The sequence below is a fragment of the Corythoichthys intestinalis genome, chromosome 9 (genome assembly GCF_030265065.1).
Source record: "Corythoichthys intestinalis isolate RoL2023-P3 chromosome 9, ASM3026506v1, whole genome shotgun sequence".
NCBI classification, from domain to species: domain Eukaryota; kingdom Metazoa; phylum Chordata; class Actinopteri; order Syngnathiformes; family Syngnathidae; genus Corythoichthys; species Corythoichthys intestinalis.
In genome coordinates this window covers 28346332-28362828 of record NC_080403.1, presented here as the reverse complement: position 1 = coordinate 28362828, position 16497 = coordinate 28346332, and the positions used below count along the sequence as shown (strand labels likewise).

At 37.3% G+C, this 16497-nt stretch overlaps 2 protein-coding genes across 16 annotated transcripts in view; both read right to left on the bottom strand.

Moving 5' to 3' along the window:
* Positions 1–5517: 5517 nt before the first annotated feature.
* On the bottom strand, positions 5518–11530 carry golt1a (golgi transport 1A). The gene is made up of 5 exons (XM_057845286.1): positions 8524–11530; positions 7820–7911; positions 7517–7695; positions 6167–6230; positions 5518–6073 (listed from the first exon to the last, which is right to left on the bottom strand). The coding sequence occupies exons 1-5, from the start codon at positions 8546–8548 to the stop codon at positions 6044–6046; spliced, it is 390 nt and encodes a 129-aa protein (XP_057701269.1). The 5' UTR covers positions 8549–11530; the 3' UTR covers positions 5518–6043.
* Positions 11531–12875: 1345 nt separating this feature from the next.
* Positions 12876–16497, bottom strand: part of plekha6 (pleckstrin homology domain containing, family A member 6) — an 85544-nt gene continuing 81922 nt past the window's right edge. For all 15 annotated transcript variants that reach the window (XM_057845272.1, XM_057845273.1, XM_057845275.1 and 12 more), the window contains one exon: positions 12876–16445. Coding sequence is in view for 1 of the 15 variants with exons in the window: in XM_057845273.1 (XP_057701256.1) it covers positions 16402–16445 (44 nt within the window). In the remaining 14 variants the exon portion in view is untranslated. The remainder of the gene's footprint in view (positions 16446–16497) is intronic.

The window sequence follows — 16497 nt, the reverse complement described above, 5'->3', positions numbered from 1 at the left end:
AGTTGCTAAATAATGTTGTAAATGTGAGGGGGAAAAAAAGTGACTCTAAAAATTTCACACCACGCTTTAAACACTGTGTGGCGCTAAATGGGAGAAAATGTCTTAATTTTAAGCATGTGCTGCTTTACAAACGGCGCCCCATAAAGGTTGACTTGCGACTTAAACTGACAGCCGTGAGAGAGCACTTCAGGCATGCCCTATAGACCCTACCCACGTGACGTCACAACTCCACTCTCCTGAATGGTACCGCCCACTTGTCCGTCAAAACATAGTGTTAACCTGTTACGGCTACGTACATTTCTCCTATTTACGGCGTGTTTTTCTGCTCCTTAACATTAATAATCAAAATGGTGAAGGCGTGTGTGGCTGTTGGTTGCACTAACAGAGAAGATGGAAGGAGAGACTTGAAGTTTTACCGTATTCCGAGGGTTCCAAAAAGGACAGCAAAATGGACGGCTGCAATTCGACGTGAAAACTGGGCACCAAAAAAATCACCACAGACTATGTAGTAGTCATTTTATATCCGGTAAGATGCATTTAAGATATACTTAGAGGGTTTTGGGCTGACAAATAACCACAATTAAGATCATTGCGAGGCTAATCGCCGACAACATATGACGTAGTACGACATAGTTTCAAATTCAAGATGTTTGTGACTTCCCTTTCTTCCACCATCGTTATTTTTTGAATAATATTTAGCTGGTACCAAGTGAAAGAAACTGGCCTCGTCTACGGGGCTGACAAATAACCACAATTAAGATCATTGCGAGGCTAATCGCCGACAACATACGACGTAGTACGACATAGTTTCAAATTCAAGATGTTTGTGACTTCCCTTTCTTCCACCATCGTTATTTTTTGAATAATATTTAGCTGGTACCAAGTGAAAGAAACTGGCCTCGTCTACGGAGCTGACAAATAACCACAATTAAGATCATTGCTAGGCTAATCGCCGACAACATACACGTATGTATGTAGTGAGAGTGCTATCGCTAAACCATATAAACATTAAAAGCCTTAACTCCATTGACAAACGACATGAAATACATTAGACTTGACAGTGGATGTTAGCAATAACAAAAGATTTTGAATTGAAAATTTCGTAACTCACCTTTCCAAGCACAAGATAGATTCCTGCCGAATTTTCGTGGACGAGGACATGTTTCACCAAACCAGCAACAAAGTATTTATAAGCCTCCAAGCTCTTAAAGTGTTTTTCAAATTTTCGTGAGAATAGGCTGATTTTGTGTGGACAAGATAATTGTAAATATCAGCGTAGCAGGTGTCAGGCAGACAGGGCGAAGACAGTGGGTCGAAAAACATCGATTTGGGCATCAAATATGGATCTGGCGACTGTATAGAACGAAGCTTTTCCACATAACGCCTTTTATGCAACACATCCAGTGAGTTTACGGCATCAGAAAGCACCGGGTCTTCCATGAAATGCATTTTAAATTCCTCGATCAATTGAAACCAATGCTAATACAGAGACAAAATGACGGACAAGTGGGCGGAACCATACAGCGAGCACGTGGTTTTATGACGTCGGTGGGTAGGGTCTATACTTCCTGAGTTGGCAGAGTTATTCAGTAGTGATACTGACTATGACAACTTTCGTGAATTTAGTAGTGATTTGGAGAAAGATTGAGGGTTGTTATGTTATGTTGGTTAGGCTATTTTTTATACATATTTTGCCTGTTGTTCGCCATTTTATTGTTATTACTATAATGTATAACATTTATTCCTTTTTCTCTGATTGATCTCTGATAAAATTCCCTCAAACATGTGATTTATATGCCAGTGTGACTTATATATGTGTTTTTTTACCTCTTCCTTAATTTGGCATTTTCTCCCTGTTCCTCATTGTGCATTTATTTATTTTTTGGGGGGGTTGGTTGACTTATACTCAGGTGTGACATATAGCCCGAAAAATATGGTACATAATAGTGGATCTCTGTAACAAATTAATATGAGTCATTTATGCTCTTTTTGTCTAGCAACAATGTGCAGCGAGATAAAAAGACATGATCAGAAACACTACTCTGAAATAAAGCAATGAATTTCCATTTTACACTGAAATTTGAGCTGCGATTGGCTGGAACCAATTGAAGATGTAACCAGCCTACATCTCATTATTCTCTGGGATAAGCTCTGGCACACCCGTGACCCTCGTGAGGATGTGCAGCACAGATCATAAAAAAAAAAAAAATATATATATATATATATATATATATATATATATATATATATATATTTAACCAATTGATTCAGATACTCTCACATCAAGACAAAGTTGAGTCAAAACTGTTATTGTGAGTCATCTGCTCAAAACATGGCATTCATAAAATAACAAGTCATGCCTCTCCTCTTGAGGGTTGGGTGTGTTATTGCTCTTCAATACTAAGTACACGGGGTTGTTCTGGAGGCTAGTTCTGGCAATGAGCTTTTTTATTGTATAACGACAATGAATATACTGTATGTAATGCGTAATATAAAGATCTTTATTATATTAATTAAATTCCATATTCTGAACTTCTTTGTGTTCTTTTGTGCTAGCAATACAAACCTTAACCCTCCCGCCAACGTGGGTTGTAGTATTAATAGTTCCAGAAAAACAGACTCCCACTACCCAAAACCACAACGTGCTACATCACAATATTGTCAACAGCTAGCTGCTGTAAAAAATTACAAAAAGAAAAAAAAAAATCATCAAAAAAGCATGCTCAAAATATTGATAACAATCTGCTATTTGTTCACAGACACCACAATTTGTACTTTAAGTATTTGTATCATTTCTTCTGTGTTCTTTCGCTTTTTTTGTGTGTGCGTTTCCAGATGGTAATTAAAGGGATTATTTTGAAACTCTTTTCTCAGAGTGGCCATTGAACGCACTCTTTAGTTGTGCCTACAGTTGAGTCACTATTACAAAAGAGAGCTTTACACACACGTGGAAATGAGTGCAATTTTAAATGCTTCCAAAGCTAGAACGACAACCTGGTAGCCCTATTTTTAGCTGATTAGCGGGGGCAAAATGAGAGAAGATAAAGCACAGGTTTCAAACCAATTCCACAAAGGGTTTAGTGGGTCACTGGGTGCAGATTTTCCTTCCAACCACTAGAGAGGACACCTATTCACCTATTCAAGTGTAATCAGTTGATTTCAGTCAGGTGTGGCATATTTTGGCAAAAACCTCATTGGTTAAACTGTCTGTGCGTTTTCAGTTGGAACAAAAACCAGGACTAGGCCCTTTGTGTAATCGGTTTAACACATTGATCTAATGCTCATTCAGACCAGCCAATGCGTCACTCACGCTACAGTGTATCTCAAAAGTGAGTATAATTGAGTACAACAAAGCACATGGATTACTGGAACCATGTCCTATGGTCTGATGAGATGGGCGGGCTTTCTTGAGGAGGGAAAATGACAAGCAGTACTCAATTTGGACATTTAGGGATGTATGTACTTTCTATGCAGTGTACTCACTTTTGTTGCCCGGGGTTTAGATATTAATGGCTATATTTTGAGTCATTTTGAGGGAAAAATGAATTAACTCTATTATATAAGCTGCACACAGACTACTTCTCATTGTGTCAAAGTGTCATTATGTCACTGTTGTCCCATTAAAAGATATACTTAAATATCTTCAGAAATGCGAGGGGAAGGAGAAAGTTCACTTGAGCGATCCAGTTTGAGGGTATATTACAGTACCCCTGTTGTAGGCTTGACTGTCTGCAATTCTGAAAGTGCACCAGCAAGAAGGTGAGAAAAGCACAGAGATGTCTGTTATTTTACTGTGCACTAAGCTAAACTGTACATGGTGTAGCTTTGGCAACACACACTTAAACACAATAGAAACACTTACAGACGCACACATAAACTTACCTACCCAATTACAGTGGGGCAAATAAGTATTTACTCAACCTCCAATTTTGCAAATTCTCCTACTTGAACAGATTAGAGAGGCCTGTAATTGTCAACATGGGTAAACCTCAACCATGAGTGACAGAATGTGGGGGGAAAAAAAAGGAAATCACATTGTTAGATTTTTAAAGAATTTATTTCCAAATTAGAGTGGAAAATAAGTATTTGGTCACCTACAAACAAGCAAGATTTCTGGCTGTCAAAGAGTTCTAACTTTTCCAACGAGGTCTAATGAGGTCTAACGAGGCTCCACTCGTTACCTGTATTAATGGCACCTGTTTTAACTCATTATCAGTATAAAAGACACCTGTCCACAATCTCAGTCAGTCAGTCACACTCCAAACTCCACTATGGCCAAGACCAAAGAGCTGTCGAAGGACACCAGAGACAAAATTGTAGACCTGCACCAGGCTGGGAAGACTGAATCTGCAATAGGTAACACGCTTGGTGTAAAGAAATCAACTGTGGGAGCAATTATTAGAAAATGGAAGACATACAAGACCACTGAAAATCTCCCTCGATCTGGGGCTCCATGCAAGATCTCACCCCGTGGCGTCAAAATGATAACAAGAACAATGAGCAAAAATCCCAGGACCATACGGGGGGACCTAGTGAATGACCTACAGAGAGCTGCCAGGGACTCAAATCCTGCACTGCCAGACGTGTCCCCTTGCTGAAGAAAGTACACGTCCAGGCCCTTTTGCAGTTCGCTAGAGAGCATTTGGATGATCCAGACGAGGACTGGGAGAATGTGTTATGGTCAGATGAAACCAAAATAGAACTTCTTGGTAGAAACACAGGTTCTCGTGTTTGGAGGAGAAAGAATACTGAATTGCATCCGAAGAACACCATACCCACTGTGAAGCATGGGGGTGGAAACTTCATGCTTTGGGGCTGTTTTTCTGCAAAAACGACTGATCTGTGTAAAGGAAAGAATGAATGGGGCCATGTATCGAGAGATTTGGAGTGAAAATCTCCTTCTATCAGCAAGGGCATTGAAGATGAGACGTGGCTGGGTCTTTCAGCATGACAATGATCCCGAACACGCAGCCAGGACAAAGGAGTGGCTTCGTAAGAAGCATTTCAAGTTCCTGGAGTGGCCTTGCCAGTCTCCAAATCTCAACCCCATAGAAAATCTGTGGAGGGAGTTGAAAGTCAGTGTTGCCCAACGGCAGCCCCAAAACATCACTGCTCTAGAGGAGATCTGCATGGAGGAATGGGCCAAAATACCAGCAACAGTGTGTGAAAAGCTTGTGAAGAGTTACAGAAAAAGTTTGACCTCCGTTATTGCCAACAAAGGGTACATAACAAAGTATTGAAATGAACTTTTGGTATTGACCAAATACTTATTTTCCACCATGATTTGCAAATAAATTCTTAAAAAATCAAACAATGTGATTTTCATTTTTTCCCCCACATTCTGTCTCTCTCTGGTTGAGGTTTACCCATTTTTGACCATTACAGGCCTCTCTAATATTTTCAAGTGGGAGAACTTGCACAATTAGTCGTTGACTAACTACTTATTTGCCCCACTGTATAGTTGTAGAAAATAAGATGTTATCAAAAGCAGTCTCAGTCTTTATAGTCAGTTGTTTGTTGCTAAAGTAAACAAAATGTATCAAAGACACTGTTCTGCATGGTGTTTCTCTTTTAACTCTTTTCTCGGTATTGTATTTAGGAATATTGGCTGAAACTGGCCTATAGTTCACTGCTGATTACTCTAGAATGAAAACAGCTATTAACTTTTTTTTTCCACATGAGAGAAGACAACCTAATGTTAATTTTGTTGGTTGAAATGTTTGCATAGTCTTTTTTCACGTTATTCAGTCGGGCTTGAAAAAAATCTGTGAAATTGCTCTAACATGCCAAAATATATGGGGTTCCCTGCTCTTGGAATGGCTGGCAGTTAATATGGAACGAATATGCCTCACTGCATGGTGTGAACATTAACTAAATTTTAAAAAATAAATAGATAAATAAAATAAATCACAATACTGTATAATACTTTTTCTTTTTTTAAATAATACACTTTCTTTAAACACTTGGTTGAAAGTATCTTCTCCAGTTTCTGAACAACTTTCCAACAGGTTTGTTAAATTCTCCACAGTGTCAGAATATGGGCTCACACCACACTGGAGCCACTTTGCAAAAACTGTAAAGAAAAAAAAGGATGCTATTAACAATTCCATTGAGTAAAACTAACAAAAATGAAGCATTTTGGCTTATCTCCAGGGTAAATTCTTACAGCGTCGAGGAATGGGATGTTAACCACTGATAGCACAAATCCCAGTGCCATTGGAAAGAAAGACCTATGAAAAGAACAGCAAGCACAAACAGTAGGAAAACGTGTAAATGAAAAAAAAAAAAATCAGTGCCACTCACTTCCATATTTTGTCTTAACAACTACAACTAAAAGAAACACAAGGTAGGGAATCTTTTCTTCCTATTGCTACCTTGGAGATAAACCATCGTGGTTTTGTGTGGCGTGTTAGCTTTCTCCCACAGTTCAAATAGTTGTAATCAGAGGTGGGTAATCATCAAAAAGTTATTATCAAAAAATCAAAAAGTAATGAATTGGATTATTCAATACTGAAAAAAAAAATGGCGTTAGAAACGCTGTTTTACTCTAACGCCGTTATTAACAACCCTGACTGTAGCGTATTACGTGACCGTTTTAGGCCAAAGAAATACTACAAAAGTCTACAGAAATAAAACACCACCCATCCAAAGAGCATAAGTGTTATAGAGAAAACATTTCCTACCATAAAATGAAAACTATAATTTACCTGGTTTTTCGTCATCTATCAGTGCCCAGAAAAAAACTGGAGAGGTTGAAACACGCACATTGGAGTAATGTTGATGCCATAATGCACCACTATCTGTGAAATTGTTTATTTGTTAGGGTGCTTTGAAGATGCCATGTGATTGAACAGGTCAGCGTAATCGTAGGACCTCTGACTCTAAGATTTTTTGTGGCCATGTGACTGTATCGTTATGTCTGATTGGCATAATGGAGTTGTGTGATTATTGTTATATCGTCTCATTGGTGAAACCCGATAGAGCCACTGTAGGCATTTCTGGCAAAGATCAAGTAAATCTAATATATGTAGAATAAAGAGTCAAAATGTAACAACTACACCAAAGTAGTGCAGTAAGAGAAGTACTGGTATGTCTTACTACAATTAGAAGTACATTTTTCTCAAAATGTTACACAAGTAAATGTAATGGACAAAATGTAATGTGTTACAACCCACCTCTGATTGTATTTTAGGATGCTTGAAGAGTTAGAACGTAGTGGGCAAGCTCTCCAGTACTGTATTGGTGCTCACAGTCAATAACAATACTAGTCACAAAGGAAGCAAATTTCTTTTCTCTTTTTAGACATTTAGTTTTAGGAGTCACTTTATTCTGGTTCCATTTGCCACATTTAAGGGGAATTTTAAACAATTCAACAATTGCAACAACAAACAACAGAATTCTGCCTGAATATTGTATGTTGTGTGCAACAAAACTAATGCAAATCAATTTAATTTTTAGGTTCAAACATTTTGCACAAACTTTTTACTTTCTTAATTTGTCAATGTTTGCAACTGACCTGAATAACAGGATGAAGCCGTAAACTTCCACCATCATACCAATGATTGGCCAACGGCAAAGCACCAGCGACACACCTCCGAGGAAGAAGAATGAGCCTCGGAACTTGTGTCTTTGGAAGAAAAAGTGTGCTGTCCTCCTGATACCAATGATGAACGTTAAACCTGTCAAAAACAAAATCTGTAGGAAGAAAATATAATATAAACAATAACAAAGGACTGAATCCATATTAGAACTCTTTATAAATGTTCATCTATAAAAGATCTGTTAAATTACAGGAAGAATGAAATGAAATTCTACTTACATTTCCAAAAGCCAGTAAAACAGAATCAAAGTACAGCAACACACCAAACAGCAGAAAGAATAAACCAAATCCCAAAACACCAATTCCAATCTCTGAAAGAAAACAGTCATTTTAAAAAAAAAATCCTAAATTAACTTTCGGGAAACACAAAGATGTGTATTTTAAATGTTTTGCGCATTTGTTTTGCACTTTCAACTACATCCTTGACAATAGTTTCCTATCTCCGCCTAGTTCCTATCGCAGATTATGTTTGTATCTACAAGAGATTCCAGTCCTGTTTTATAATTCAGAATGGTGAAGATCTGTATCTAATTTCGCTGATTCGGGTGAGAGGAACGTAGCCTGGTCACCAGCCAATGGCAGGCAACATACATACAGACAACCACTCACACCTTGTAAAATTCTTAGCATTTAACTGTTTTTGACTCAATGAGTACGAAAGCCGAAGTAAGCCCAAAGAAGCATAGAGATAATGTGCCTATTCTGACATGTTCCACTCAAGAATTGAACCTGGGATAGTCTGAGTGAGGCTGGTATGCTGCATTGCATTGTGCCTGCTTATAGGCTCAAGGTAAAAGGTTTTTATTTAGAATAAATCTACTGAAGTCTGGTCATTTGAAACACACTGACTATAACATTTGTTCAACTGTTGTGCTATATGACTGACAGATAGCCATTTATAACAAAAGTGTAGAAAGACTTACTCTGAAACTCAGTAATGGCAACCATTGTAGTCCTTTATGCCGTTTCTCGTCCAATGTTGCCGGCTTTCCTATTCTATGACACACTGCTTTCTTTTTCTAGTATGACCTTTGAATGCTGATTGTGTCAGTGTGTGAGGTGAAGATTAACTACAAGCACAGAGTCTACCCCCATAGTGAATTGTGTTGCCATTATCTGACCTTTTCATCTTTGTAGCCAATAGCAATGTGATCATTCTGACAGCTACTCTTAACTAAGGCCACCTTTTCCAACAGGCTAAGGTAGGCTCAAACCCAGGGATCTAAAATATAGAAGGGCCTATCATATGGTGACCATATTTTAAATTCCAAAAAAGAGGACACTCAGCCCGGCCTTGAGATACTTGAATTTTACTCAAAGTTCACTCAAAGATGCACAATTTAATATATTTAAAGTGTGCCTCCTCCGTCTGGATAGAAAAACTCTGGTATATTAAAAAAACAAAAAGCAATTAAATGATTATTTTAAAAAGAATATTATAATGCATGCAGAGTTGCAGACCCATGGAAATGTAGTCCAATCAATACACACACACAGTAGGGTATGTGCCAACTAAACATTTTTATAAATTACTATCACGGCAATTGTCGTTGACAAATTGTTATTCCCACTCAATTGTTATTCTCATTCAATGTTCTAGATTGCACGCAAACAATAACCAACAATAAGCTGACAAACTATTCAACCAGCATGCTTCGAAATGCAGCAGTGCAAAATTACATTTCCCGTATTGCCTAGCGCGGCTTAGCTCCCCAAGCAACCCAATTAGCAAGTGCCCGGGAGCCAAGGAAAAATCAAACTTTGCTATAAAAGTTTACAAACATCGGCGGCGTAACGATGCGACACCAAACAGGATTTTACAGATCATGCCAGTACAAATCTCTGACATAAGTCAGCAGTTGCCATTATATACGCGTTTATCGTAAAAGACCTAAGACTGGGCAGGCGCTCTGGGAACACGTCACAGGCAGCAGTACTGTAGTATTCTGTGCAAAGTCTCAATTTTAACACACGCTAATTGTGAAGAAATACTCCTCCGTGTCAATTTTGAATTTCCTTTTATTAACATAGATGAGGTAACCCTAAGGCATAAGAAACACAGCTACTTAGAATATAATACTAACATTCAACCAAATACACGAATGCAGAACAATTCCAAGACTAATACAAGATACTGCATCTCTGTGTACACATATAACCCAATATACAACAGAAGACACATGATCCACATTAACGGGATAAACTTACAGAAAGGTGTATCGAGCCACGTCTCTTAGAACTACTCCTTATTGTAGTCTGTAACTGCCTGATCTCTTGCCAAACTGTCAAGACAGTAGATGGCGGTAATGCCCCATGATACAAGGGGTAAACTGCCAACAAAAACAAGAACTGCTCCTTCCCTCCCTACTAGTAGGAGACACGTCAGGCGCTGCCCCCAGCGGCCTGAGGGTTTCTCTTCAAATTGGTCCCGTGAAGAATCATAAAAACCGGACTTCCATGAATTTATAAAACCTGGCCAGACGCTATGGAGAGGATGTGAAACTAGGACTTGTCCGGGCTAAAGACGACGTTTGGTCACCCTACCTATCATCGTGAGTGATTCTCATTAGCACTAGCACATGTACATGAAGCCAGCGTGACAGAAAGACTATAGCCATCAATGTTACAAACCTACCTTGGAAAAGGGTTAGCTAAACTTAAACTTTAAACTTTTGAGGTACAATGGTATATACTAATGTAGACAAATATCAGTTCTAGTAGACAGTGAGTGAATTCAGATTTGACTACGAAGTCTTAATATCAGTACTGTATATAATTCAACATAACTGAAATGTTCTGTGTGCATAGAGACAGTGTATAGACATGCTATAGACTTCAAGATACTTGACAGGTCACATTAGGTATTCTCTGCTCCCCACCGGCCCGAAGGGGACTGTGTGACTCAGCTTCATTTATTAGAAGTCGGTGGGAATGACTCTCACATGCTTTTGAACACAAAGCCTGTATTACATTCAAAAAGTACGAAATCTGGACCGCATACTAACAACAAGGATTGTCCCAGGAGTGATTTGTTCGAGGAGTCAAGGTAATTATTATATTTTTCGACAAATTTATGTAAAATAACTGCCAACTGCCTGGTTTTTGCTTTTAACCAAGAATCAAGACTGTTTTACGTCCATATCTATAATCCACCAACCCCTACGCCGACGTCAACAAGCAGATCTTACAGGTCTACTTTGACCCCGTGCACCTTTGGAAGAACATCAACAGCAGCTTCCACAACAACGGCTCTATGGTGCTGCCCAGGTGTCCTGGAGCTGAAGTAAGTGCGCAGCATTATTCACTTCATGAAAAGGATGAATCAAAAGACCTATCTTTCTAAAACAAACATTTTTTGTAGGACCCTGAGAGGATGAGGACAACCCGAGTCTCGAGCCTGAAGGTGCTGGCCATCTGGGAGAACTACATGTCTGTCAAGGCAGGCTACAAGTTGACCCAGAAGGTGATGTCGCCCTATTCGATCGAGAAGCAGAGCGTCGGGCTCATTATGGCGATCGTCAACCCCTACACAGTCGCCGGGCTGAGGCTCCTCGCCATGACCACGGGCAAGCAGGAACACAGGGACACGGCTGACATTCTGGAGATGTTCAACAGGATGATCTCTGTGATGAACGTACGCGGGCAAGTCGAGGAAGCTGACCGGAAAACACAAGCCTTCGTCCAATATTCATTTGCATGTAATATTCTATGTTCAATACTTTCTCACCTGCAATATTCAAAGCATTAACTGTCAAACTGCTGCTCATTCACTTCGATTATTTGCACTGCCTGAACATACGACTGTCTAATACGCATTTTATATTTGTTTATTTAGATTTTATACTTGCAAGTCACTTTTGAGATTTTAATTTATAATGCACAGTAAAGGGAAATGCTCCACAATTTCATTGTACACAATAAAGGGCTATTCTATTCTATTCTATTCTATTCTATTCTATTCTATTCTATTCTATTCTATTCTAATAGTTTTTTTTTTTTTTTTTTTTTTTTTTTTGGTGATTGTATATACGATTTATTAATAATGTATTTATATATTATTTATAATTGATTCTGCATGTTTTCCTCAAGTATTAAGTTTCTGATGTGAAAATTGAGTGATTTATTATCTGTTGAAAACACAGTAAATTTAAAAAAAAATTAAGCTGCTATTTTGGGCAAAAACTTTTATGATATGTTTAATATTGCTTTTGATCCTGAAAATATAGGTGATTATCTCTGCATTTGGTGATTTTTGTACAACTTTTTGTAAAATCTGAGAATTTTAAAGAAATTTAAGTTTTGTTACTTTGAATTTGAACGACTTTGAATTTTTTGATGCCGCTGCTCATGGAGACTCATATATGGCTAAGGTAGGTTTCTGTTTTGGTTTTAGGTCGGTAGCAGCTTTGATTTTGAGAATATTTGAATTTAAAGTTTTTGAAAATAGGTCCCCTATGGTTCAGCCCCGTTTCCCGTGTCCTGTCAAGTATTATGAAGTCTATGGACATACAGTATGTCTACGCATTGGCATGTATGGTACCAAACTGTCAGTTGGATGTGACACCTAGGGCCTGGGCATCGAAATGTCATGCCCCACTTTGCTTCTATCTCTTTTATTCCAGAGGAGTCTGCAGGTCAAGTTTATTCATTATTAACACCTGTATATAATTTTTACAAAATACATTACATATTTATTATGCTAATCTGAAGATCGTTATTCATGCATTTTATATATACCTTTGTTAAACTATTAACATATTTAATCATTCTTTTGTCTTGAATGTAAGGAATATTGCGATGAGTCTGATGATCATGAGTGCCTGATGTTGCTCAGCTACAGTATTTTCACCGCTAGCATAAACACTACAGACTTATTTTTTTATAAAATCCATGATAAATCCACCTATTTGCTTCCTACACCGCTAATTCTGACTGAGCTGGAGCGTATCCCAGCTGACATTCTGTGAGAGACATGTTACATCCTCAACTAGTTGTCAGCTAATTGCAGGGCACATATGGCAAACAACCATTCACTCACAATCACAGCTAAGGTAAGTTTAGAGATGTCAGTTCACCCAAAATTAATGTTTGGGGGAATGTGGGGGTGAGGGGAAGAAGAACATGCAAACACCACATATGAAAACTGGATTCCCTGGATTCAAATTCATGACCTCTGAACTGTATAGCAATAACGATTATTGAGTAGTTTTTTTTTTATTTGATTCTGATTTACATTGTCTAATCTTCAAATATGAACGACAAAGTGAATTTTAGCACTTTATTCAGACATACAGCAAGACTGAAGAGCATCCTCATCAATATTGTCATAATGAGTGCATGAGCTTATTGATGAGAAGCAGGTTTCACCTCAGTAGTTTGTTTTTGGCAGTGAAATACCTCATTAGCAAGTGGATTTTAAACTATAGGCATACATATGTACTGTATATTCATTCCAATGAAGACATTTTTATCATACAAAATACTGTAATGAGTTCCAAAGCATCTGGAAAAAAGACATTATATGAATACATTCAATTTATTGCAAGGTTTACTGAAAGCAAGCATATTGTCTATTTTTTTTTTAACATTTGCATAGTTCAAGCAGTCTGTTGATTTTTCCCTCAAAGTAGTCATTCTTATATGTAATAAAAGGATCTCGGAATACTATACCGGCCAATAGTTTACAACTGAATCGAGATAAAAACCGTTTATTCGATAGCCGTGTGACATTACACTCCTTATATTGAAAAACACTTGCAGACATAAATCGTCTTACTTAGCATGTCAGATTCCATATATTAAAAAATATCTGTCTGTGTTCCATCCAAAAGAGTAACAAAAGGAAAAGAAAGTTTTTGTTGATGAAAAGTGTAAAAATTACCTATCTTATTATTGTCTTTCTATACATCAAAAATATAATTACTGCCACTTTTGAGCATGTTCCCTTTCTGGGAAAAATAAAAGAATAAGAAAAAATACAGATAGTCTAATAAATCTTTGTTTTGTTTTTGCTTAGTGAGGGGCATTAACTGCTTTCAGCATAAAATTAATTTCCCCCTAATTTTTGTAACATTTCCTTGAAATCTGGATTTACAAAGACAGGCCACTTGGACATTGAGGTACATAAGGACAATGAAAATGTCACAGGTGGTGGTACACAGTATGAAAGTGAAGTGTTTAAAAGTTGAAATTGAATTGTCACCACTATTTCATCCTGCTCAAAATGGTAGGTTGGTATTAGATGAATTTTGATTATATTTTGTTTCAATATTAACACAGATTAACTTAAATGAGTCTTCACAAGGTTGTAAAGTCATGCCCGCATCTTCACATAGGCAGCAACTCAAAATGTACACATACACACACAAAACACATTTAATTAAACGTTTAATCTTAAATGCAGGAATTGATTTTTTTTCAGTTGGTCCTTTTAAAGCTATAAAGAAATAAGTGCCATAGTAAATAGTAATAAAATCCCAAAAATGTACAACTATTTAATATTTACAAGTATTTATATTCGACCCGATGTGTTTGTTTTTATACATGTTTATTGATTCAATTAAAATTGAAGAATTAATCAAATTATGCTGTCCATTTTAGGAATTTTCAGAATAAATGGCACAAAACCTATCTCTCAGAACCTTTTTTCCTATGTATGTATCAACTCATGAAAGGAATATTATAGAGATGTGACCGAAAACTTTCGGCCGAAAATAGGTGAAATTGCATTTCGGTTAAAAGGCCGAAAGTGTGAAGAACCTTAGTCCTCTTGTGATGATGTAATTAAAACATGGCGAGCTAACACTACTGGCTCACAGCCACAATTTGGAAGTATTTTGAGGTATCAAAGAAATATATCAATTATTAAATGAACGCAAATAAAGTAAATTTGCTTCATCGCTGCTACACGCTCATTCTGAAGTTGCTTTCCTTTGATGTCCTGCCTCACATCGACTACAGTGCATTTGAACCAATGCGTGAGTAGTTTGGAGTTTATTCATATACTGCTGGCTTGATTAAAATAGTGCTTAAATTAATACATGTGCATTTGTTGTGGTTTACTACAATACGTTTATATCACGACCACTTCATCTTTTGTCACCTTTTTCCTGCAACTCCCACACCGCCTTCTGCCAGGCACTGTTTAATCCGGCTAGGAGCGATTTCGCTCAGCTTCGTCGCTCTTGATCAATTCCACTGGTTGCACAAGAAGACACCAAATCTTATTTTTAGGAGTTGGAGATATTGTATTCGACTTGTAAAGAGCTGTATTTGTTTCGGCGAAAACGGAATAGCTTTTTTGTTGTTGTGAACTACAGTTCCACAAAAACGTATATCGAGACAATGTATCGTACAACGAGATCTCATTTTCCTGAGCAATTGGAAGCGTGAGACCCATTTTTGAGTGTCCCAAACTTGCTGTGAGTTGCAATTTCTGATGGAGTGAAAAATCTGACAGAACACCTGGAACGCACCGTCCAATGGGGTTTTAGAATTGGCACTTTTCGAACTTTATGTCTCGAGCCTCCGTGGTTGTAGAACCAATGCCAAGGCAAAGGGCATTAATTGGAAAATAATTAAATAAAATAATTCAAAATAAATAATAAAAAATGAACGCATACATGTATATTTTCCGGCACTTCGGTTTTCGGCCAACTATCTCCAATATTCGGTTTCGGACGGGAATTTTGCTTTCGGTACATCCCTATAATATTATAATTAATGTCTCCATACCAACAATAAAATGTATAAAATGCACACACATATTTTCGACATATGGCACCACATGATTGAAAATTAATGTAACCATTTTACTGTTCCATAAACTGTATAGTGTATTTCCTCCTAACTAACTCACATAGATGTTTTTTGAGTTCCATCTCTAAGGTCACTTCTATATTCATTGAATGTATAGCTTACTACTTTTAAAGACACATCCAACATTCTAAACTTACTGTATATAGGTAGACAATCACTGGGTTAATTTCTTGAGCAGTACAATATATATGTACAATATAGTTTAATAAAAGTATGGATAAACTGCACCTATTGTCGGTTGTGTAATTAAATTTTGTTTGTTTAAAGGCTTATAAATATTGCTTTATTCTGGTCTTTTTTTCCATTGTGATGTTGCTAAGAAACAAAATTGATAACCATGGAAAAAAGACTTTCATTTGAACTGATTTGTGGTTGAAGGTTCATGTGGCCGATCTGGTACATACAATGGTTTCATTTTCTGTCAGGAAAAACAAAAAACAAAAAAAAACATAATGACTAAAAGGCTTTTGATTCAGTCAGTAGTCAATTTTCCAGTGACTGCCATTGCGATTAATTGTCAGACATCCATGGGAACTCACTCAATGGCTCTGAAAGCAGAATGTAGTATATCAGTGAGGAGATTTTAATCGTAATCTCTTTTTAATATGAATTTTTCAATAATCCAACCTAAATTAGCTAACTTTCACTCACAGTCCATCAGTAAACTTCACTTTGTCCTGAGCTAAATTCTGTTTACCTAATGTGTTCTATATTTTGAAGCAAAAGATAAATCAGACACTAGAGCTCTGATACTGCCCCTAGCAGAGAAAATACAGGATATACTGGCCATCAGTTTGTATGTGTTTGATAGATTGAATATGTGGGTGTTGAGCTCCGTTTGTAGAAAGAAAAGATGTTCTGTTTCCTCATTAGGATGTTGACAGCTTGCCATGCTTTTGTTGGATCAGGTGCCTAGAAGAGTTCGTGTCACTTTCTTTCTTTGAGGTAATGAATGTTCATTGTCAATTTCACACAGTGAGTCCTCAAAAAGATGCTCCATCAAACTTCACAGCAGAAAGGGCTTGAGCTGAAAGAGGTAAAAACACCAACAAAAAATATATATGAAAAGCGATACGTCT